This window comes from Rhinatrema bivittatum, chromosome 6, assembly GCF_901001135.1.
Source record: "Rhinatrema bivittatum chromosome 6, aRhiBiv1.1, whole genome shotgun sequence".
Lineage (NCBI taxonomy): Eukaryota > Metazoa > Chordata > Amphibia > Gymnophiona > Rhinatrematidae > Rhinatrema > Rhinatrema bivittatum.
Genome location: NC_042620.1, coordinates 51,945,944 through 51,970,364, shown reverse-complemented (window position 1 = coordinate 51,970,364; position 24,421 = coordinate 51,945,944). Strand labels below are relative to the sequence as shown.

At 45.1% G+C, this 24,421-nt stretch overlaps 1 protein-coding gene across 1 annotated transcript in view; it reads left to right on the top strand.

Moving 5' to 3' along the window:
* Positions 1 to 22,520, top strand: part of MCM6 (minichromosome maintenance complex component 6) — a 39,267-nt gene extending 16,747 nt beyond the window's left edge. Inside the window, exons 7-17 of the mRNA XM_029605391.1 lie at positions 1,477 to 1,627; positions 2,333 to 2,474; positions 4,423 to 4,564; positions 5,886 to 5,993; positions 6,104 to 6,259; positions 8,922 to 9,050; positions 9,779 to 9,940; positions 12,236 to 12,371; positions 12,554 to 12,709; positions 14,846 to 14,985; positions 21,325 to 22,520. Coding sequence (XP_029461251.1) covers positions 1,477 to 1,627; positions 2,333 to 2,474; positions 4,423 to 4,564; positions 5,886 to 5,993; positions 6,104 to 6,259; positions 8,922 to 9,050; positions 9,779 to 9,940; positions 12,236 to 12,371; positions 12,554 to 12,709; positions 14,846 to 14,985; positions 21,325 to 21,441 — 1,539 coding nt within the window. The 3' untranslated portion in view covers positions 21,442 to 22,520. The remainder of the gene's footprint in view (positions 1 to 1,476; positions 1,628 to 2,332; positions 2,475 to 4,422; positions 4,565 to 5,885; positions 5,994 to 6,103; positions 6,260 to 8,921; positions 9,051 to 9,778; positions 9,941 to 12,235; positions 12,372 to 12,553; positions 12,710 to 14,845; positions 14,986 to 21,324) is intronic.
* Positions 22,521 to 24,421: the final 1,901 nt, after the last annotated feature.

Genomic DNA, 24,421 nt, shown 5'->3' with positions numbered 1-24,421 from the left:
CACCACAGTCTCTGTTCGGCACGCACCTCAGGTGGGCCGGGACCCTCTGATCTCCCTACACCTGCCAAACAGAAGGAAATCGCGCCTGCACCGCCGGCTACAGGCTGGAGCAGTGCAGTCCGCGTGCAGCCTCCCAATGCTCTGACTGTGGGAATGGCAGCCATCTTGGATCCCTCGGCAGTCGGGCCTACTCTTTTTCAGGGACTGCTGGGGATCTCCCTCCCGTGCTTTCCCCGGTTCTCCCAGGTCTTGTCCAAATTATGGAGCAACTTGTTAGATGGCGAGTTCTAGTAGTGACAGTGGCCCTTTTGAAAACTGGATCCTTCACAGGTTGATACTTTCTGCTGGCCCTACATGAAAATTACACACAAGTGATGTCAGATAAGAGCTTTCAGCACTACAAAAAGGCCTTGTCAGATGAGACATCCCAGTTGTGTGGTCTAAAAATATTCCTGTGTGGGAGCTAGCTGGTCCCCCAGGTAATCTGTGAACATATCCTCTGCTGTCATCTTTCAGTAAAACCAGTTACTCCTGACAATAACTGGGAAGCAATGGGAATTGGTTTCCTCTTCAGCGCTCAACATTTACAGTGAAAGGAAAACAGAACGTCAAACAAAGCCTTAACCCTTCCTGGTGGTTATAACCTATTCTCCATATATCCTGCTCCTGTTTCATAGGTGAAACAATCCTATCACGAAATGCTTTTTAACCTCATAAGGTTTATGGCATACCTTACTTCAGGTGTTGGTCAGCCTCCCTTTCGAGCGCTGCATGCTGCACAAGACTCCTTCCCCCACAGGGTTCCTTGACCTCCTGTGTGCCTGAAGAGCTCCGACTCTGGGGAATTAGGGGAGAAACTCATGGTTTAACAATTTCCTGTGTCTGGCTTCTTCCTGCGGCCTCTGGCTGGAATACGTGTCATGTCAGAGATGTCATTTTTGGTTTTGATCTTCATGTTGGCCTAACAAGAGGTTATTGTAACCTGTAAAGGACCTGGAGAGTAATGAGAAGATTAAAATTTAGAAGCCATGTAGTTGCAGCGCATTTTGGCTTTTAATGTTGCCTGCCATGGTCTATGGCCACTTTGGACTCCCAGGTTCTCGTTTTTGCCATCCTAGTCCTGGGTACAGCCGACTCTAGAAAGGCGGTGAGAGGATTGGGTAGTGCCAGCTTCAGCTTGAGGGATTAGGGTTTTCACTTCACCCCATGTCAACCAAATGGGTCGATTCAGTCCTGGTTTTGCCGATGGCATGCATGAACTCGCCAGGCTTACAGACATCCAAGCGTATGATGGGGTGAAACCAGAGCTGGATCAGCCCGATAGGTTGACCTGGGGTGAGGTGGTAATCCTAATGGGGAGTAAAGAATGTCGTGACACTGATGGAGGAGGGACGGGTCCGTTCGTGTACCTTTTTTTTTTTGATAATATTTTCATGTAGTAACTCATGAAGTCGTCTTGCCTATCCTTGTTTTCAGTTTGGTGGGAAAGAGCTGCGAGATGAAGAACAGACTGCGGAGAGCATTAAGAACCAGATGTCTGTGAAGGAGTGGGAGAAAGTGTTTGAAATGAGCCAGGATAAAAACCTTTATCACCACCTGTGCACCAGTCTCTTTCCCACAGTGCATGGTAAGAGGTCGGCTCTTTGTGCTGGGGCATAGTTAGCTAATTTTGGACTTTTTTTCTTCTCCTGACTGCTTTTCCATGCACTCTGTTTCCAGTCCTCTTGCTGCCGCTTCCATTGTATCCTAAGCAGCTAGGAAGGGACAAAGACTCCTCCGCTGACCGTACCTGGCGGGTCACTCCAGAGGCCTGCACTAAACCAGGCATCCTTCACATTTAAACTCTGGCGTTTAGGCCTTCTTAATTGGTTTCCATGTGAACTCGTGTGCTGGCAAGGTGTGGGATTTTCTGCTAAACCAAAAAGGTTATGGTTATCTGCAGCGCAGTCAAACGTTGCAGTCTGATAGTAACTTCATTTCGAGCTGTAGGAAAATTTTTGAGTTGGCCTTTTTGGAGCCATACAAAGTGTTGAGAATACTCTGAGAACAGGCAGACAAGTCAGTATCACATGACCAGTGTTTTTACAGATTGTTTGTGTGGTGCTGGGGGGACGCAGGCTTTCTAGGCCTGGAGGGGGTTTCCGAAAATCCCAGCTGTTCTTAAAACGAATGTATGTGGAACAAAGCTGTATGAATACTAATTAGCTTCTGAGTTATCCCAGATCCTGACCCCGGTATAAGTTTAGTAAAACTCCTTCATGTTTCTTGGCGTTGATATTGCAAGTGGAAATGTCATGGACTGCTTTTTTTTTTCTTCTCTCTCTCTCTGCAGGTAATGATGAGGTAAAGAGAGGCATCTTGCTCATGCTCTTTGGAGGTGTCCCTAAGACGACCATGGAGGGCACCTCCCTGCGTGGAGATATCAATGTCTGCATCGTGGGGGATCCCAGCACAGCCAAGAGCCAGTTCCTCAAGTAAGTACTCTTGCAGGTGTTTCAGTGTTAGTATAGCTAGAACGGTACCAGGCTAGGCGTTTAGAAACGTTGCAAGATAAGTCTTGGTCCAGTTTGACATTGGACCTCCCCTGGTTCCAGTACCTTTGAACCTGCTTCAGTGGTGCAAGTCCTTTGTTGCAGCCATCTTGATGGAGAGAGTGTTCAAACCCTGATCTGATTTAACCTTAAAACGTAAATGTTGGCAGTATTATTGTCTTGTGTAAATGCAATATGCTTGGGTTCTGGAAGAATCCATGTGGTGGGAAGGCAGACTGTAAGGCTGAATGCTGTTATAAACACGGTGGCCAAGCTTTCTTAGGAACATGGTGACAGATGCCTCCCTGTCATCTTCCGTGCTTGGAGCCTGTGGGATAGGAGTTCTGCTTTCCAGGCTCGCTGGAAAACCACGTCATGGAAAGGGGAAATTCCATTGCCATCTCTAAACTGGTTTTTCCTTAACACCTACTCTTAGTATAAAGAAAACGTTTTGTGCCGACCGCAGCAAGTTTTAGCAAGTAAACATACTTCCTGCCCCCAGCTAACAGGAAGTCAGCAGGAAACATCAAGTGCAAGCTTTTCTGCAGCCCCAGAATAGCTTATGACCTACTTGCATTTCTGTGGGTTTTCACACCTAGGTAGCTCAGTACCATTGCCTCATGACCAGCTAATGACCTCCTCCCTCCCTGCCTGAAGACTGACCGCTTGCACCTACTGCCCACTTGCACCCACGTAGTAAAAGGTCAGCATAAACACTGATGGTGGAAAACATTGTAGCAGGAAAATATGTGACGTATGTATCATAGGAAATGCTATGTGATCATTTTATAATAAAAGAGCAGCCTTCCCAAAAGCCTGGGAGAGCACGCTTCACCCTGAATCCCGTGTGAGGTGTCTTCATTACCGTTGCTACAGGAGCCCTTCAGAGGACCGGTGGGATGATCTGGCATTTTGTGGAAGGATCTGATCTGTTTGCAACCCGCTTAGCACTTCTGAACCCCCTTCCGTCTGGGCATGGAGATGCCGATGTTCAAAATGGGTGAAATCATGTCCTCCTCAATTCAGTTGGCAGCTGTAATATCTGAGCTCGTGCACTCGCCCACGGGCACAGAGAAACAGACCCACAACTCACGCACACACCACAGACAAACGGTTAGGAGCTGGAAAAATCTTTTATCCCACCTTGCCCACGAGCTCCTTTTTTTTTCCCCTTCCCCAGCTCATCCTTCTGTCCCCTCTCCTTCCTCCCTCTTCCTGGTCTCTCTGCCAGTCCCCTCCCCTTCCTCACCGCTTCCTTTCCTCTGGGTGGGCAGGAGCTGCAGTCTCTCGCTGGGTAGGGACCCAGGCACAGCAGGAATTCATGGCTGGGAGCCCTAGGGTTGCAGGAATATCAGTGCAGCTCCCCCCCCGGGCCCCTCTGAAAGTTGTATGGCTAAGCCAAGGCCTGCTTGTAATAACATCACTATGTGCTCTCCCTCCTGAGCTTGCTGTGCCGTAGAGCATGGCCATATCTTTTTTTTTCTTCCTCACCAGCCAGCCGGTGTGCCCTCTTTCAGGATCATTCACACTCCCCCAGTCTCACTCACCTGATTTGGGCACCCTTGCATTAGTAGATGGTTTTCATCCAGAAAGGGTTGACTTTGCCTGTGCTCAATGCTCGTGAGATCAGTAGTGGCCAGTCTGTGCCTCAGCCTTCACTTTACTTTGGCTTAGGTGTAGCCTTGAAGTTGGAATGACTGCTTCACGAGCATCAGACCTGTGCCGAATCCGTTGCCGCTCTTTGCATGTCGCCATGCGTTCGGGACATGCACACATTTTTTTTTTCTGTAGATCGTCGCATTTGCAGTCTCTCTGAGCTGACCAAAGATGGTGTTGGGATGTCCCAGCCCCCCTGATGTCTCGGTTTTCTGTCTTCTTCCCCTTTTCCCAGGCACGTGGAGGAGTTCAGCCCCCGCTCCGTGTACACCAGCGGCAAAGCCTCCACGGCTGCCGGTCTGACGGCGGCTGTAGTGAAGGATGAGGAGTCGCATGAGTTTGTGATCGAAGCCGGAGCACTGATGTTGGCTGATAATGTAAGCACCCAGCTGTTTTTTATTTTGACAAAACTACCTTTTTGTTGAGAAGCAAATACCAGCTTCAATGCAGTGTTTACAACCTTGGCACTCAAATGCTCTGTTTTAGCCTGTTAAGTGAATCTGAGTAGCCGAAACACTGTAAAATGGCAGCCCTGTTGTATGTACTGAAAGAGATCAATGCCAAACTGGCCCTTTATGGAAAGAGCCTCATCTACTGCAGCATGCCCTCCGCCAGCACAAACTCCCTCCCACTAACGGGTGAAATGTTACTGCAGTTCCAAAGACAGTGAGATTTGAACAGCTCCTTCGTGTGCCCCCTGAAGCCCGTGACCAATTTAAGTCCGTGCGGCGTAAGAGATTGTGACCCAGTCAGACGGCAGTCACTAGGGAAGTCCTTTTGTAAGACTCTGACTGGCTGTTTCCGGGAGTCCTGCGGGGTTATGATGTGCCTGCTTAAAAACATGGGGTTTTTTTTATGTGTGTGATAGAAAGGGGTCAGAGGAGGCCATAGCCCTCAGAGGAAGGGAATTGATCCTTGTGCGGTGGTGATACCATGGGTGCCCACAACTGCAGGGTTCTGGAAGGAGCGGAGGGGGACGGTCCAGACTAGATGCATTGTAGGGCAGGGGGATATTAAAAGGATGAAAATATCCCCATCTAGCTGCAAATGAAGGCTTCTGGCAGCAGATCCCAGCTCTAGTTCCTCTTTGAGCTGGAAGCCCAGTGGATCAGGAGGAAAAGCATCTCAAAGTAACTGAACTGATGTTTTCCTTTGGTGAAAGGTGAGCGATACTTTCTTTTTTCAACTGAAAGCTTTTATTGAACGTAAATAAAGTTTTCCATATGTTTTAATGCAGTATGGAAAACACAGCTTTCTGATGTGCAGTTGATCTGGTAATGTGCCACTCTTGTAAAACTAGGAGTGTGAGCAGCTGTGCCAGGTCAGGGCCAGCGGCCGCCAACACCTGCCACTGCGGCCATGGTGATGGGGTGGGAAAAGGGAGCAGGTTGCCGCGGTTCAAAATCATTCCAGATCGGTGACCTGACAAAAAGTCAGTGCTGTGCTGGATCTGGCCTGGTGTACGAGCATGTTTTAGAGCTTAAACATTCCAGGAGCATAAGTGCAGCCACCTCCGGGGCGGATGGCTCGGCAAGTGATATGCATGACAAAAGTGGGAAGGAGAAAAGGAATATGGCTAATGTCCAGCTAAGTAATAAAGTGTTGCACTGACTGACTTCCTCCATGGGTATTCTGTGACTACGGAATTGGGCCCGTTTCTCTAACCCATGGGTTAAGCTCTTGTAACGCCTTCCTTAGGGTGTCTGCTGCATTGATGAGTTTGACAAGATGGATATGCGGGATCAGGTGGCCATCCACGAGGCCATGGAGCAGCAGACGATCTCCATCACCAAAGCGGGTGTTAAGGTAACTTTCAGCAATGTTTTTAACAAGTGTCCCTTTCCATAGGCCGATCGCATTGACCAGAGCAGGGCTTTCGGTGCCTGTTTCATGTCTGTTCTGTGTTTCCCTGGCAGGCCACTCTGAATGCCAGAACCTCTATCCTGGCAGCTGCAAACCCAGTCGGGGGCCGATATGACAGAGCGAAGTCTCTGAAACAGAACGTCAACTTGACTGCTCCCATCATGTCCAGATTTGACCTCTTCTTCATTCTTGTGGATGAATGCAATGAGGTAAACGAGAGATACTCTGAGCCTCTTCCAGTCTACGTTTTGCATGTTGTGGTCTTTTGGAGGCCACGTGGGAATAAGTGTTTGGAAAATGTAACGTGCAGCAGTGGACAGGCTGGAAAGATGGCACGGTTTCTGTGGATCAGTTTCTCAACTGGAGTGATTGGGATAAGAGGTCTCTTTTTTTTTTTTTTTTTTTTCTCTCCTCCCACCCCCTGGTAAATTTTATCTGTAATAAATAACACAAGTTCACGTCACACCCTGCCACAGCTTGGTTGAGGGACTGTGGAATCACGAGTGTACAAGTTTTGTACTTACTCTATGGTGTTGGATTAAGTGGGGGGCCTTGTATGCTCGTCTTGCTCAGTGGTAGAGGAGCGAAGAGGGAAGATGACAAAAACCATAAAGCTTGTACAGCTGGCAGCTGAGTTATTTCCTTCGCTGTGTGGGCAGGCTGAATGGGCCAGTTGAGCTATGTATCACTATCGTAGCATCTCGGCAGAAACTGGTTAGCAGCAAACAGAGCTCTAACCAGGCAATGCGGTGCCTATGGCCAAGCGAAAAACTGCGCCCTCACCCATTACACAGCACGTGACACCACGAGTTGGGAGACTGTTAAATGTTTGAGCAATGCCTACCACCGGTACAGCCTGGCAACCCCACCCCATCACACCCTCCTCACACACAAAAATTACGCATTTATAACAGATTTTACATGAAAAAGGACATTGAAAACACGGTCTTCTGAAGCAAAGATATCATTTACAATATGTATATAATATTTATATGCACTGCTGTGGTGCCAACCAAAAACCCTGCAAACAAGAGACACTTGGAACCCATATGGTATTAGACCTACCATAATGCGTCATGGGCATGGGCTTGAAACTTGAGAGCATTGAGAAAACAGAATTACAGTGCAACAAACTTTCTATATCAAAACACCGGCCAGCACTCACAGCAACAACTTTACCTATGAAAGTTAACACTGCAAATTATTACACCAGACACAAAACACCAATGCCCCCCCTATTAGGAAAACAGAACAAGCCAAGCTGCTATGGATCCCTACATAGAAACTCCACACTATTGGAATACCTCACTTTTGTCACACATGCAGAACAGAGATCCTCAAATACAGAATAAAGAAACCATACAGTATAAATAGAAATGTACAGACAAAAACTGACCTGGAAACTGCAACAAGCCAAATTTTGTTTGCACTGGAAAAACAAGCATTGCTATTCCTCATGAAACAAAATTAGTAAACTCACACAACAAAGTGTAACACTCTAGAGAGGGAAATAGTCTTATAACTATTTACCACCAAAACATATCAAAGACTAGACTAGAGACAATATCATAGGCATTTGCTCACGGTATACCTTTAATCTGCTGTCTCTCGCCCTCAATGGGCCGCAGGCAGTAGTCGGCCTGTTCAGTGACAAAATTAGTAAAACCATACCATTAAAAAGAATTCAAAGCTATTGAATAGAATAACATGCAATAATTAAAAACTCAAAAAAAATTTCCAAATACCAATAAAAATATTTTAAAATTGACACATCAAACACCCAACAATTAAAACTAATAAGGATTTTTAAAACATCCTGTATACCTGGGAATGTTTTGATTTCTAGATGCCCTGAAATTGTCATGGATTAGCAGGCAAGAGAGGAAGTAGGGTTGGTGTGTGTGTGTGTGTGCTCGCGTTCTCTCTCTCTCTCACGCTCTCCCATACACACATGTGAGCACACTCGCTCTCCCTCCTTCAGCCTCTGCTGCCAAGGGAACGACTTACAGCCACTGGAGCCAACCCAGCGCTCTCCTTGGACTCCTTCCAGCAGGGCATGCTTCTCTGACAAAAAAGTAGCATGGCCCTGCTGAAATCAACAGTGTGGTCAGTGGCCAACGGGACCATGCTGCTTTTCTCTTTCTGAGGCTCCGCTGGCCACACTGCTCTCGCTGGCACATGGCAGCACTGTAGTGCCCTTCAGTAGTGGCACCCATGGAAGAATTCTGGATTCCTGCTGCCAGCGCCACCTCCCAAGTAGTGGCTATGATGTCACGGAGGAAATCTGTGTTGCCTGTTTCCATCTCCTGGTAGGGGGGAAATAACCAACTTGTCAAGGGCTGGACTGGTGTAGCAGGACTAATGGAAAGGAAATGAACAGGTAAGGAGATTCCTCCTTCTGACTGCCATCACACACTGGGTTGAGACTTTCAATACATTATCCGCAATGACTCCCAGATCCTTTTTCCTGGTGGTGACTCCTAATACAAAACTCGACATTCTGCATCTAGAGTTTTGGATTGTTTCCCCTATGTGCATCACTCTGTACTTGTCCACATCAAACTTTATCTGCTGTTTAGATGCCCAGTTCCCCAGACTCGCAAGGTCCTCTGCAGTTCCTCATGGTTCACTCATGTTTAAACAATTTTCAATAATTTGATTACTTCACTCATTGTGCCCTTTTCCAGATCATTTCTGAATACATCACGTGGCACTCATCCCTGGGGACCTTAAAAAAAACAAATCTAGTAGATTAGTTAGGAAAGAGGAAGAGCCAAATCCATGTTGGCTCTTCCCTATTAAGTCATGTCTATCCATGCAGCCAATAGTTTTGTTTCTAAGAATAACTTCTAACATTTTCGCTTCTTTCAGGTCACAGATTATGCCATTGCTAGGCGTATTGTGGACCTCCATTCCAGACTGGAAGAATCCATTGATCGTGTGTATTCCTTAGATGATATTAGAAGATACCTGCTTTTTGCACGCCAGTTTAAGCCAAAGGTAGGATTTGCAGAGTAAAGGCTACAGGAGTATATGTGGGACAAGGAGGGCAGCCTTAATCCTGAGCCAAATAGTCATTGATTTAGCTTTGGAAGGGCTTATATTGAGAGTATATGGACAAGCTATAAAGTGTCTTGCTTCACCAGTCATTTATGCATCTAGGTCTCGTAAGTGGGTATTTTGGGAACTCGGCAAGAGAAACTGATGGTCGGGTGTAAGGTGAGCTCTTCTTTGGTTCATCAATTCACTAATCCCCTACATGAATGGACACACACTTTTTTCCTAAAGGCCTGGGGCCCAGCACAGTTGAATTGTTGGGTATCTGGGTTATCAATTGCCATTTGACTTTTCCTTTGTTCTGGCTACAGCAGTAATGCCATGCACCCCTTACTGCCTGTCGAGGGGCAAACGTAATAAGTCAGGCCCCAGTTAGTGCCTTCTCATGGGCAGAGCCAGGATTGGTAATGGAGAGGTAATATCTGCCTGCTGAAGCTTCATGGTTTATCGCTTCTGAGTCCACAGAGCCAATCCACAGTAGGCAGGGATCCAGTGGCAAGCACAAAATATTTTGGCTACCTATTTTCTATCATGCTTCAGTAAATTTCAGAAAGTTTCTCCCCTTGTTTTGAGGTTAATTATTCCAGTCAACGTTGCTTTGTTATATAAGATATGCGGCATTTTGTGATTGAGGTGGAAGAGTTGTCCCATACTTAGCTTTGTTCTTTCAGATCTCTAAAGAGTCTGAGGATTTCATTGTTGAGCAGTATAAGCGCCTCCGACAGAGGGATGGCTCTGGAGTGACCAAGTCTGCCTGGAGGATCACCGTGCGGCAGCTGGAGAGCATGATTCGCCTGTCTGAAGCCATGGCCAGGATGCATTGCAGTGACGAGGTGACAGGACTCTGCCTTTTGTCTATTCCCCTGTATAGACCGATTGTCTTTTGTAGGCAAGAACTTAGAAACATAGAAACATAGAAATGACGGCAGAAGAAGACCAAACGGCCCATCCAGTCTGCCCAGCAAGCTTCACACATTTTTTCTCTCATACTTATCTGTTTCTTTTAGCTCTTGGTTCTATTTCCCTTCCTCCCCCACCATTAATATAGAGAGCAGTGATGGAGCTGCATCCAAGTGAAATATCAAGCTTGATTAGTTAGGGGGTAGTAGGGGTAGTAACCGCCGCAATAAGCAAGCTACACCCATGCTTATTTGTTTTAACCCAGACTATGTTATACAGCCCTTATTGGTTGTTTTTCTTCTCCCCTGCCGTTGAAGCAGAGAGCTATGCTGGATATGCATCTAAAGTGAAGTATCAGGCACATTTGGTTTGGGGTAGTAACCGCCGTAACAAGCCAGCTACTCCCCGCTTTGTGAGTGTGAATCCTTTTTTCTTCTCCCCTGCCGTTGAAGCTATGCTGGGTATGCGTGAAGTATCAGTTTTTCTTTTCCCCTGCCGTTGGAGCAGAGAGCTATGCTGGATGTGCATCGAAAGTGAAGTATCAGGCACATTTGGTTTGTGGTAGTAACCGCCGTAACAAGCCAGCTACTCCCAGCTTTGTGAGTGCAAATCCTTTTTTCCACATTTCCTCTTGCTGTTGAAGCTTAGAGTGATGTTGGAGTCACAGTAACCATGTGTATGTTTATTGAATAAGGGTATTGTGTCCAGGCAGTAGCCATCATTCTGGCGAGTCACCCACTCTTCATTGGCGGCCTCTTGACTTTATGGATCCACAGTGTTTATCCCACGCACCTTTGAAGTCCTTCACAGTTCTGGTCTTCACCACTTCCTCCGGAAGGGCATTCCAGGCATCCACCAATCTGATGTGTTCACAGTAATGAGACAGAAGTGCTTCTCCCCTTGCATAACTCCCTTGTCTTGTAGAAGGGAAGTAGAGACGAGGCAAGGGAATGAAGTGAAAGGACCAAAGTGGGTACTTTCGCTTTGTCTCTGAGATCATGGAACTCCCACCGACGCATCCATTAGGCGGAGCCCATCCCACTCGCGGCTGAGAGGAGTAGAGACTCAGCGGGGCCGCAAGCAGCACGTGTGTGTGTGGGGGGGGGGGGGAATTTTGTGTGTCAAGAGAGGGAGGGAGCCTGTGAAAGGGTGCATGTGTGAATGAGATAAGGAACCTGAGTGTGTGTAAGAGAGGGGAGTCTGTCTGAGTGAATGAGGTTAGGAGGGAGGCACGCGCAAGGCATAAGGTTCGCTTGGGGCACCTAATACTCTTGCACTGGCCCTGGATTACTGTTTACATCCGGGACCATGACTTGCAGAACAGAGTCTGTCTTGGAAGGGGGAGCTCTTGGATTAAGTTACTTGGAAATCACTGGCCATGCCTTCCCTTTCTGATTCGATGAATGTGGACACTTATTAGTATCGGATGACGTGTACTCTAGTCCTCAAAAGCCTTATGCATTAATAAAATCTGTTAGCCTGTAAGGTACCACTACCTTTGTTTTCCCTAGGGCAGACTGACATGGATACCCCTCTTGATGTTTGCAGACAGCTACCATCTCCCTTAGCCACTGCATAGCGGAGCTGCCTATTTGTCTTCGCCACATAGAAAGTTAAAAAGATTGATGCAATAATTCCATACTGGAGCCTGGGCAGAGCAATTACGAGAGGCTATTTTCACTTATTCTTCTTGAGCTATAAAGATTCTGTTCTGATGTTTAACTGCTCTCATAATGTTGTTTGTGTTGAGACTAGATAAAGTCTTCTTTCAGTGTGGAACCTGAAATTAAATATTGAAACCTGGAACTTCGTTATCCGGCTAGACCAGTCCAGACACGTGTTTATGCTATCCTGCCAACAGATGGAGTCGGAGGATCGCAACCTTTTAACGGCATCAGTACTGCTATAAGGAGACACTTGCCAGTATTCTTTCTCTGGCAGATGTTGGCATGTTCTGGACTGGTGTAGCAGGATCCATTAGCTCCCAGAGTATGCATACTAGTTTAATGTGGAACCTGAAATCAAATAATGAAAACTGAAACTTTTTGAAGTTTCCTATCAGTGTTGCATATTATTGTTCTACAGCCAGCTTAAAAACCCATCGAGGATTTGTTTTTCCTGTTTTGTTGCAGATTTTTGTTTTAAGTATTAAATTTTACTGTAATACATCCTCCTTTCTAAAGCAGGTTGCTTAACTAGGCATATTTTTTTTTGTTTGTTTTTTTCAGGTGCAACCAAAACATGTAAAGGAAGCATTTAGATTATTAAATAAATCTATTATCCGAGTTGAGACCCCCGATGTCAATTTAGACCAAGAGGAAGGAGAGGAGGAAATGGAACAGGAGGACCAAGATGGAATCAATGGTGAGATGCTTCTCGTTGTGTTTTTTACTTTGACATGGATTTGGTGCAAGAGCAAAGAATTACCTTTTTGCTGATGAGGAAGGCAAAGCAAGGTTCATGGAGTCCCTCTCCCCCTCAGTTGGTCTTTTAACGACTTCTGGAACTTTACGAAATGACTCATCTGGTTTGGGTCCCTCTCTTAGGACATGCTGAGGTTCCCAATGCAGTGAATGGGCTTAATGGTCACATGGAAGATGTCGACAAAGATGCTGAGCACAAACCTTCCTTGAGGCTCAGTTTTGCTGAATACCGTCGAATTTCCAACCTCCTCGTTCTACACCTGCGAAAGGCAGAGGAAGGTGAGAGCTCGTGCTCAGTGGGTCTGTACAGAAGGTCCTTATAAAGGTTTTGTTTAACAAAGTAGCATTGTAAATGACAGCAGATAAAGACCAGTTGGTACACCCAGTCTGTTTGGTGGTTTCCCTCTCTGGTTTTCTGTTACTTTGGATAAATGAACATATAAATTCCTGTACGTCAACCAAAAAATGCTCCTCTCTCATGTTTCTTTCAACTCCAACTGCTCATTCCTGTTTGTTTATTTATTTATTTAGTTGCTTTTCTATACAGAAGTTCATTGGAACATCACATCGATTTAGAATAAAATATATGAAGCAGAATTATAAAAAAGGTTGAAAAAGTTACATCTAAAATATTAAAAGCAGTTAATTAACATATACAATAAAAATAAGCATAAAAGTAAAGGTAAACATAAAATGCTAACACAAAAATTAATCATAAATAGATTAAAACTATTAAATATATGAGACTCTGCTTTATGGCTCGAATGTCAATGTAGGAATGAATACTGTGTACAATTCTGGTCGCCACATCTCAAAAAAGATATAGTTGCGATGGAGAAGGTACAAAGAAGGGCAACCAAAATGATAAAGGAGATGGAACAGCTCTTCTATGAGGAAAGGCTGAAGAGGTTAGGGCTGTTCAGCTTGGAGAAGAGATGCCTGAGGGGGGGATATAATAGAGGTCTTTAAGATCATGAGAGGTCTTGAACGAGTAGATGTGACTTGGTTATTTACACTTTTGAATAATAGAAGGACTAGGGGGCATTCCATGAAGTTAGCAAGTAGCACATTTAAGATTAATCGGAGAAAATTCTTTGTCACTCAATGCACAATAAAGCTCTGGAATCTGTTGCCAGAGGATGTGATTAGTGTAGCTGGGTTCAAAAAAGGTTTGGATAAGTTCTTGGAAGAGAAGTCCATTACCTGCTATTAATCAAGTTTTCTTAGGGAATAGCCACTGCTATTAATTGCATCAGTAGCATGGGATCTTCTTAGTGTTTAGGTAATTGCCAGGTTCTTGCGGCCTGGTTTGGCCTCTGTTTGAAACAGGATGCTGGGCTTGATGGACCCTTGGTCTGACCCAGCATGGCAATTTCTTATGTTCTTACAATCACTCTTAAGCATCCAAAGCATATTTATAAATTGTTACCATGCTGGCCTCCACCACCTTGGATGGTAGATGATTCCAGGCTTTTTCATAGTCTTTGGGTCTTACAAGACCCCTTATTAAATCCAGCGCCCAGTACCCTCTGTTTTACCACCAGGTTTTGTGATAATGTACACAGCCACCAAAACCAAGGATGTTAGAAAAATCTAGCCAACTCTTGCTAGTTGATATTGGGGTTTTACCTATGGTTGCTCCATGTAGGGTCCCCCACCTTTCTTGAAAAACTAATGAAGCCTTATTTGTTGTTGATGCTGTAATCATGGCTGCTCTGTTTGTTATGCTGGCCACCTTGGAAGCCTGATACAGCTGTACCCCTGATGTTAGGGATGTAGAAACAAGTTCATATTGTTATATTGGGACCCTAGTATAATGTTCAGTGGAGGGAAAGAAGTTGTGATTTTTGGTTCACTAGGTCAAAATGTTTAGAATTTTGATAATTCACTACAATGACAATTTTATTTTATAAATAGATTTTCTACAAAGAAAATGGTGTACAGTAAATAAATCATCATAGTATGACTAAAATAATACAAGTGGGCTATAAATGTTCTTAAATAAAATACAGTATCATAAAATAAAACAAAAAAAATTGATGCAGAGCAAGTCCAGAGCCTTCATGGGCCTGCTACTGTGAATTTGTTAAAGAGAAAAGCAATAACTGGACTGCGAGCTAGTGACATTCCTAAGGTCAGACATGGAGAACTGGTGGCAGAGGTGAGACTTGAAACCGTAATCCAGTATTTCTTAAGAACTGCAGTCCCACGTGTTAAGCACTAAGAGCACTCGTGTGACGTTGAGCATGGTTACCAACATGAAACGGATTCTATCGCAGCCTTGGTCAGTTCAACAAATGTTCTGTTTGGTTTGGGAGCGGTGTTTCCTGTAGGCATATGGTCGATCATGTGTAGGAGAGCCCGTGCAGTAACAGAGCTTTTTTGTTATTGTTTTTTCTTTTTCTTCCTTCACAGAAGATGATGATCTGTCATTAAAGAAGGGTGAGCTCATCAACTGGTACTTAAAAGAAATCGAGTCGGAAATAGACTCTGAGGAAGAGCTCATCAAAAGAAAGAAGGTCATAGAGAGAGTCATCCACCGGCTTGTCTATTATGTAAATATGCACTTTTTTTTTTTTTTTGTAATTGAAACTTTTTATTGGATGTTCAAAAAGAAAACAGCACAATAAGAGAGGCAATTAAAATACCCAGAGTGCTCAATATACACCCCCTACCCATGAGTGCATCATATAGCATCATAGTCAAAAATCTTACTGCATCAAGCTACAGAGAATTACAAGAAAAGTATACTCCAAGCTGCAATCTAGAAAGGAAAAGATAGACTCCTTGAGAGCATACACCAAAAGAAAGCTAATATTTAAAACACATGGAGGAAACCAATGAATGGCAATGCTGGCTAAGACATTACCCATGTAAGTATAAGCAAGGGAGCACTCATGTCTTGAGACTGGCACCATTGATCTATAGGGTCCCAAATGTTCCTAAAGAGTGTCACGTTTATGGCGCAGAGCTGAGAGATAGGCTAGTCTGAGCTTATTATATAAGCGAGATAGTACCTTCTGGAGAGAGGGGACATCAGCATATTTCCAAAATAAGGCAGCTTCACACTTAGCTGCAATGAAAATTTGTTAGCATAACCACTGTTGAGAGATTGCAAGACCCTCAACTGATTTCCCAAGCATAATGTGGCAAGTACCATATATATCCCCCATTCCCATGACAGTTGATATCCACCCAGCAATTTGTCGCCAAAATGTGTATATAGGTTCCCACCTTTCCACAATGCCACCAGCAAAATTCAGTCACAGAGGGATAAATATGATGAAGTCTAGTAGGGGTTAGATGCCAGCGGAATAATACCTTGTAACAGTTTTCTTGAAGGCGAGCAGAGATGGAACATTTACTCGCACAAGAAAAGATTGAATTCCAGTCATCTTCGTTCAAGTGTTTTCCCCCAAGTCCGTTTCCCAACTTGGATGTAGTAAAGCTTATCTGAGGTGGACCCATTAAGCAAACAATACACTTTAGAAACCAAAACCCTCAGTATATCGGCCTGACTGCAATAATTTTCAAATAAGGACCTTCCCTCTCATAGAGCTGCCATCTTCTGCAATGCCGAAGTGGAGCATATTCTAAGAAGTTCAACTCCTCCATATAGTACTTAGCTGAAATATCAATGGGAGGCAAAATTGTGCCATTACAGAAGAGGTGCTCTATATGTAGTCTACCATGCTTTTTCCAAGTCTCGAATGCCTTTGAAAGGACTTGTTGTGGAAGAGATGGGAGAGGTAAAATTAAGAATTGTTGCCTATCAATTTTAACTTCCACTGAGACCAAACCCCCAGCGTAGTTTGTAGGGATAAAGGGATACAATGTAGACTGTGCCAGGTGGATCGTGGCTGCCACAGGAGTGCCGATAAAGGCATCACACCTAGCAAAGTCTGCTCCAGAGTAACCCATTGCTTGATCATGCTAAGTATGTGGAAATCAATAAGGGCACGGAGTTGAGAAGCCACAGACTACCACAGTAAGTTGGGGACTCCCAATCCTCCCCATTGTTTTGGCTGAAATAGTCTGGTCCTGGAAACCCTAAGGGGCACTTTTTCCATATGAAATAAAAAATCTTCTGCCAAGAACGCAGGATTGCAGCAGTGAGAGATATAGTCAGGCTTAAAAACATGGAAACCTCGAGAGAATATTCATTTTAACTGTGGCAATACGACTCAGCCATGAAAGGTTTTTCCTATCCCATTTGCTCAAGTCTTTATCAATGGCTTTCCCCAGCGGCCCATAACTCAGGGAGAACAAATCACCCACATTAGCCCCAGTATGTCCACCCAAGTATTTCAAAGAACCTTTAGCCCATCTAAATGGGAAGGCTTGGCAAATTACGTTCCCTGTACGTGTCCGGATCAGTCCAGACCTTGGGTTGAGCCTCCTTTCCAGCAGGTGGAGACAGACTCAAACTGCAGAGGTGTCCTATATGAGGACAGCGCCCATCCTGTAACCCTTCAGCATTTGTCTGTCTCCCAGCAGGTGGATCAGCTCACCCTGCGGTCTCCTGATCTCGGCTTCTCAGCCGGCTAGTTTTATTTCCTTGGCTCAAGCAAGTACTTAGTTCCTAGCTATTTTTCTTTTCCTTTCTGGAAATAATACATTTTAATCTGTTAGGATTCTCTTTTTTTCATGCAGGAGACGGTCCCGTCTCCTAGCTCTTGCCGGACTCAGGGGGGCTTTGCCCCTTGTGCGCTTTGAATTTAAAGCCTGAGACCACACTAACGCACGTTAATTCAACCGAAACCGCTTCCAATAAAGAAAAGGGATCGGTAAGGGTCAAAAGGTCATCATCAGTAAATAATGATAGCTTGAAATGTGAGGCACCCAGTCCTTGGAGAATCATACCCTGATAGTAAAAGGTTCCCAAAAAAGAGCAAACAAAGGAGACAGAGGGCAACCTGGTCTCGTTCCCCGGCCAGTTGGGAAACTATCCCCATAACCCCCATTGACCTTTACGCGAGCTGTTGGCAAGTGATGAGTCTTAAGCCACTGGAGAAAGAAAGGGCTGAGCCGCATCATCTCCAGGGTCTTAAATAAAAAGGATCAGTGCACCATGTTGAAGGCTTTCTTCGCTTTGCCCGAAAGCAATATACTGGGAACACATTTTTTTTCTTTATGTACCCACCAAAGTAAGTTATCTGCGACGGACCGTTAGGGATGAACCCCCAGCCTGATCATGGTGCACTAGATTGGGCAGGATCTGATTTAAGTGCTCAGCCAACACTCTAGCAAGTATTTTAAGGTCTAGTTCCCTGTAGTACCCGGATCAGTCCAGACTCCTGGGTTTTGCCTCCCTTCCAGCTGATGGAGACAGAGAAGTTTTGACAGATTCTGCCTTATATCCTAAGGTGCCACCTACGGACCGTCAGTGTTTCTCTGTCTCCAGCAGATGGTGGAGGTGCAAAACCTCTGTTCTGGTTACTTAGTTTAAAATAATATTTTTATAATAATCTTAGGCGGCTAGGTTGCGTATAAAAAAAAAAAAACCAACCCAAAAAAACCCCATCAAAAGCAAGGAAGACACTGGTCAGCCTCCCAGGGGGTTGCCAGGTCCTCAAGGGACCATCCCCCCTGGTTGCAGAGACAGCTGCAGCTAGGAGCTGAGAGCTCTATTGGCCTGTTAGTAGCAGCCCTGGGAGTGAAACTGGGGAAGCCCGGCTCACTCACCCCAGACGGTCCAGGATCCATAGAAGACCGAGCAAGTTTCATTTAATTCAATTTATTGGACTGATTGATTAAAAAAAAAGAAAGTTCCTTTTCTCTTTCGGACTCTCCTTTACCTCGCGGTCGCGGGCAGCCTTGTGTCATTGTTTTGCTGGGGTTTATTACAGCTTTTCTTTTGTAAAACGGGGAGATTTTCTCCTTTTCCTTTCTTTAATCATGCCGCGGAGGGCAGTGTGTTGTGCATGCGACTCTCAAAAGACGGTCTGTGCTCAGTCTGACTCCCGGGGGGAAAGGGAGCCTCCACAGCCCCCGGGAGGGTCGTAGTTCGGGTACAGACTATTACCAGAGCTTTTAGTAAGCTGGAGCCTCCCCCTCTGGGTCCATTCCCGCTGAGTGCGGGAACGAGCACCATTTTGGATCCTGTCACGAAGGTAACGAGATCGGCGGCGCTGACTGCGGCAGGGGAGGGGAATCTCCCGCCACCTTTATCTCCCCAACAAACGGCCCCATGAGGGGGGGGGGGGGGCAAATCAATGGGGATGGCCGCTAAAGCCGCAGAGGACAGCCCCGAGGGGGATACTGATTCCTCATCTTCCTCCTCCTTTTCGTCGGATATTTTGTTTTCTTCAGGCCAAAGGTTTATCGTGTAGCTCTTTAAAGAGTATGTGCTCCAATCAACGGAGTACCTTTTAAGTTTGCATCCAGATGTGGCTCATTTTCTTAGAGGTGCTAAGCACTTGCGTCCTCTGATCCGTCACCCTTGTCCTTCCTGGAATCTGAACTTGGTGCTCGCATGGGTGTGCTACACCCTTTGAGCCTCTAAAAAGGTGACCATGAAGGATCTCGCGCTCAAGGTAGTTTTTCTGGTAGCCATCACCTCAGCTCGTAGAGTGTCAGAGCTTCAAGCGTTATCATGCAGGGAACTGTTCCTGAGAATTTTTGATTCAGGAGTCTCCTTACGGACGGTTCCTTCATGTCTTCCCAAGGTTGTTTCCGCCTTTTCATCTGAATCAATCCGTGGAGCTCCCAACCACAATAGCTCGCTGGCTGAAGGAGGCTATACATTCAGCGTACTTGTTACATGGTAGACCCTTGCCAGTGGGGCTTCGTGCCCATTCTACTCGAGCGCAGGCGGCGTCCTGGGCAGAGTTGCCAGCAGGTATCACCGCAAGAGATTTGCAGAGCCGCTACGTGGAAGTCTTTGCATACTTTTGCAAGGCATTACCGACTGGATGCCCAAGCTCCAGGGTCGGGGGGATTTGGAGGAGTGCTCCGAGTGGGTCTCTCCGGGTCCCACCCCAGGTAAGAAAAGCTCTGGTACATCCCAGGACTCTGGACTGACCTGGGGTATGTACAGGGAAGAGAAAATTGGTTCTTACCTGTTAAATTTTGTTCCTGTAGTACCACGGATCAGTCCAGAGTCCCGCCCATTTGATGGAGGTGACTGAGAGTCCGCTTGTTCCTTCTCATTTGTGTATTTTGGATCTGCAGATCAAGCTTGTTTGTCCGTGTTATACGGGTTCTGTTCCCATTTGGGGTTAGTGATCCATTTTGGTTTAAGAGTTACTGTATATAGTTAGTTTGGTTCCATACCATTCTGCTTTGACACTGAGTAATACTGATTGTCCATCAGTATTTCGAGGGTGGGAATAGAGCAAGTATGGTCCTGCTCTATTCCCCCCCTCGAAATGCTCCTGCTTAATAAAATCAAGAGGGTTTGGGCTACCAACGCATTATCAAGGGATTGCAGCTCTGCTCAAGCTGCCACCAATTTCTTAAATAAGGATTTGGATTGAATCTGAATATGGGTTCAAGAAAGTCACATAATTAAATTAGATAGCTGTGAGCGTTTGAGTTCCTTCACTTTTTTACAATAAGAAGCTCGAGAAATAAAAAGACCTTATGCTGCTGCTGCTTTGGAACAATCCCAGATCACTGCTTGCGAGGTAGATGTAGAAGTCTGAAGATGAAAATACTCCTGTAGTTGCACACCTAGTGATTGAAGGAACTCCTCATCATGCAACAGACTTTCATTGAGGTGCCAATAGCGCTGACCACAGTCCAGATCCTGAAGGGCAATATCCTCCCAAATAGTCGCATGGTCAGACCATGTAATATTCCCAGCGCCAACCCCCAAAACCCAGTTTTCAACAGCTTATCAATAAGAAAATAATCTATGCGGTAATAACTATTGTGGGGGGATGAAAAAAATGTGTAGACACGAGACGTTGGGTGCCTCTGTCTCCAAATATCAGTCATACCCCACTGAGACATTAACGAGGAGAGCATCTTCCTCGTCCCAGTTAGTACCGAGGTCAGACTTTGAATTCATAGTGAGATTAAAATCTCCACCTAGAAAAATAATCCCCTCTGCATGGGACATCAAGATATCATCTATCGCTGACAGGCTCGCTGGTCAGAGCATGGTGAATATAGATTGACTAATGTATATATCTCTTTATCCACCTGGAGTTTTTAGGAGGAGAAACCTGCCATGTTGGACGTTGGAGTAAAATCTCATGTGTAAAAGAGTTGGAGAACAAAATGGCCACTCCAGAGTACTTAACCCCAGTGTGGCTGGCAGCCAAAAATTGATGGGGATAATCTTTATGGAATAAAAGACGTGCGTGCCTTTTCTTTAGAGGAGTCTCCTGAACAAATGCAAGAGCAACTCTATTTGCAATTAGCTCCTAAAATAATAGCTGGCGTTTCCAAATTCCTAGCATAGCTGTCAAGGAACCTGTACGGAAAAACTCTTAACAAAAAAGTGAACACAGAGCAGAGTGACAAGTATGAGCAACACCCCCACCTAACACCCTTCCTACAGTATTCAATCCGCCTGACCTTCACGGCAGATCCTCCCAAACATCGGGCACATAAGTGACCAACCAAAGAGGGAAGAGAGTCTCACACACACCAATCTCACACACACACACACACACAAAACAATATGGATTAACAGCGTAAAAACGCTCAGAAAATAAACCATAGAAAACAAAAACAGAAAAACACTGCCTAAAGAACTGCAGCTCCACTGACCATAAAAGCTAGCATTGTGCTTTCCTAGCTGAAAACATTTTGTCAGTTACCATAAAAATGATAGTTTTGTGAATAATAAATTATGGATGTTCAGAGGCTTGAGGTTTTAATTTTGTATTTGCTTGCCAGGTTTGTGTGACCTTGGAATGTCTCTTTGTGCTTGGTTTTCTCAGGATCACATTCTTATTGAACTGACCCAGACGGGTCTGAAAGGCTCCTCGGGAGGTGAGATTGTAAAAGAGGAAGACCCCTACCTTGTAGTTAATCCCAACTACTTACTGGAAGATTAAGACTTTCATAGCAAAACGTTGGGAATGCTTACTGTCGGATGTGATAGAGACTGATCCCGTTTTATTGGATTGTAAACTCTAGAAATGCTTTGGAGTGAGCCACACACAGCCTCCTTCCTGAGAACGTCAACATTTCTCACTGAGAAGGAAAGCTCTCTTGTCTGGAGAAACTTGGTGAGCAATTGGAAAAAAAAAAACCCCAACATATTATTGTGGTGCCAGATTACTGGTGCGAGGACTTCGTGTATTTGTTCTTGATGACCAGTGCCGTAGCACAAACTCTTGGTGCTGGGTCGGACCTGTATAGAATCCTCGAAATCAGATGAAGCAGTTTCCAGAAAACCTGTGGGTTTGTTTTTTTTTTAATGGCTGTTTTAATCTGGTTCTGAAACTTTTTATATATCTTTCATTTTACTTCATAACACTTATGGTCACTTTAAAATATGTGGTTTACCACATGCTCAACATGCTTGTGAGGAAGAAACTTAAGTTTATTGTCCTTTGTGGTCTGTTAATGAAAAAGTGTCATGTTGTAGATTTTAATAAAAATAATATGGTTACCATATTAGTCCATTTCAGTACAATGAAATAAACCTTAAACAAGTTGTGGATGAGATCTTATTGTACAGGAGGAGCATGTGGGATGTTTGTGTATTCAAATAACTTTAAATTTGTGGTTTTATCTTTTGCCTGAAATAAAGCTTTTCAATAACATTATCCAATCTACAATTTACTTCTGTTACAAATATATCATTTGCTCTTCTGGTGCACTGAGCAGAAGTGTAACCTTTTGAAAGTAAGTGTTCTATTGCACTCTTAGCTGTAGCGTCTTTGTTTTTTCTTACCTTAATCTTGAAATATTATATACACTGTCATGCGTTTATTAAGTAAGTATTTGGCTAGAACACCCTTTGCAGGGTTCCCTGTTCACCACTGGTCTATTCTCTCTGTACAAGGAAGACTTGCTAGGCTGTAGGGGGTGAGCATTTGTAATAACAATGTATTACAGGTTTTAAAAGATTTTTGTATTTTGAAATAAAGTTTCAACTTTTTTTTCTGATTAAAATAGATAAATTTGAGAATTGTATATTTCTTTAATTTCTGGGTGAAGGTACACATCCATTTTCTCTAATTCTGCTGGCTTTGTCTTTGGATAAATGATTGTGTTTCTGATCTGTGGGTTAACCAACCATTTTAGCACACCTGTAATGTAAATACTGTTCCTGTTCATACACCAGATCAGTCCAAACAAGTATGTTTTGCATCCCTACCACAAGATGGAGGCAGAGAATAAAAACTTTTCAGGCAGTGCATCATAACTGAGACTGCTACCTGCAGTCCCTCGGTATTTCTCTGTCTCCAGCAGATGGTACCGGTGCAAACCTGCAGACTGAATTAGGAGTGAAAAAAAAAAAATAGAGAATTCTGGAGGAAGTATTCCCTGAGGTATTCGGTTCCTTTGTGGGCCATCCCTCAGCTAGAGCCAGGCGAGCGGGGAGTTTGTGATCCCTTATCTGTCTCAACCCGCAGCATCTGAAGGGATCAATTACTGGTGGTCCTGGCTCCCTTATCCCCTCCGAGGTCTTCTCACCCGGATCTGTCAGCCAGATAAAAGGAAGTAAACTTTTCATCTGTATTTGGTTCTTGCTTGGTAGGAGTACTATGTCTTTAAAAAAAAAAAAAAAAAAAAGTCAATAGAAAACCAAGTGAGGTCTGTGGATAGGCAATCCGTGTTGTGCTCACCTCTGTGCTCTGTACAGACAGGGGTGAGAAAAAACACAGACATTCAGCTGCACTGGGGATCCGGAACAGCTCAAAAAGCAAGGTGACTTGCAGCGGCGACCTACTTAGTGATCGCGGCAGGGAGTACAGGGTCGGTGCACCATATGAGCAGACAGCATCGTGCCACTAAATGCAGCAGCACTTTGGGGTTGTACCTTGGGGGGGGAGGCAGGGCCCATTAGGAAGCTCCTGGTAGGGTTGAGGAAGCAGCAGCCATTTTAGGCACATGTGGCAGAAAGCAGGCTTCCTTAAGGGAGTTCAGGGACTCTTACCCCGCTGTCTCCAGTGGTCCCAGATGCATTATAGGACAGAAAGCTGGGGGTGAGCCTGTTGAGGATGCAGTGGAGGGCGAGGGCAGTGAGTGAAGAATTTTTGATGGATTTTGTCCTGCTTCTGCAGAAGGCCGATCTGGCCAAGAGGGAATCGGAGGGGGTTTAAACAATCACTGGCCCAGAAGCTTCATTGTATAGATCTAAAGTGACCCCACAAGGAGGGTCTGGGGGCCACCTCCTTGCCTAGGTCTTGGATGTCTGACTGGTAATGAGGAGGGATTCTCAATGAATTTGAAGGGTTCCGATGACCCACTTGAGCATTGTGGAGGGGATCATAACTGCACAGGGGATGACCCTGTGAATGTAGCATCTGATATGGATAAAGATGCACCTGACCCAGAGGCGGTTCTGATTACAGAAGGGGATGACCCTAGGGTTGTCCAATTATTCAGGAAGGAGAAGCTGTGGCCTTTTGTTGCCATGTTGTCAGAGCTTGGGATTAAGTTCACTCAATAAGAGTCTGATAATGGAGTGGACCCAGTCCTTTATAGGCTTAGTTTTTGGGTACTTGCCAGGTTCTTATGGCCTGGATTGGCCACTGTTGGAGACAGGATGCTGGGCTTGATGGACCCTTGGTCTGACCCAGTATGGCATGTTCTTATGGTCCGCCAAGGGCTTTTCCTTTGCCTAAGAAGCTAAAGAAGCTGGTGAGTGGGTAGTGGGATACTTCTGAGACAGGTCTCAAGGTAGGCAGGGCAATGGAAAAATTTATATTGCCAGAGGAGACCCTGGAGCTTCTGATGCTTCCTAAGGTAGATGCCTCGGTCTCAGCAGTGACCAAGAAGACAACCATCCTGTGGCGGGATTGGCCGCTCTGAAGGATGCTCAACACTGGAAACTAGAGATTCAGTTGAAGAGCATGTTTG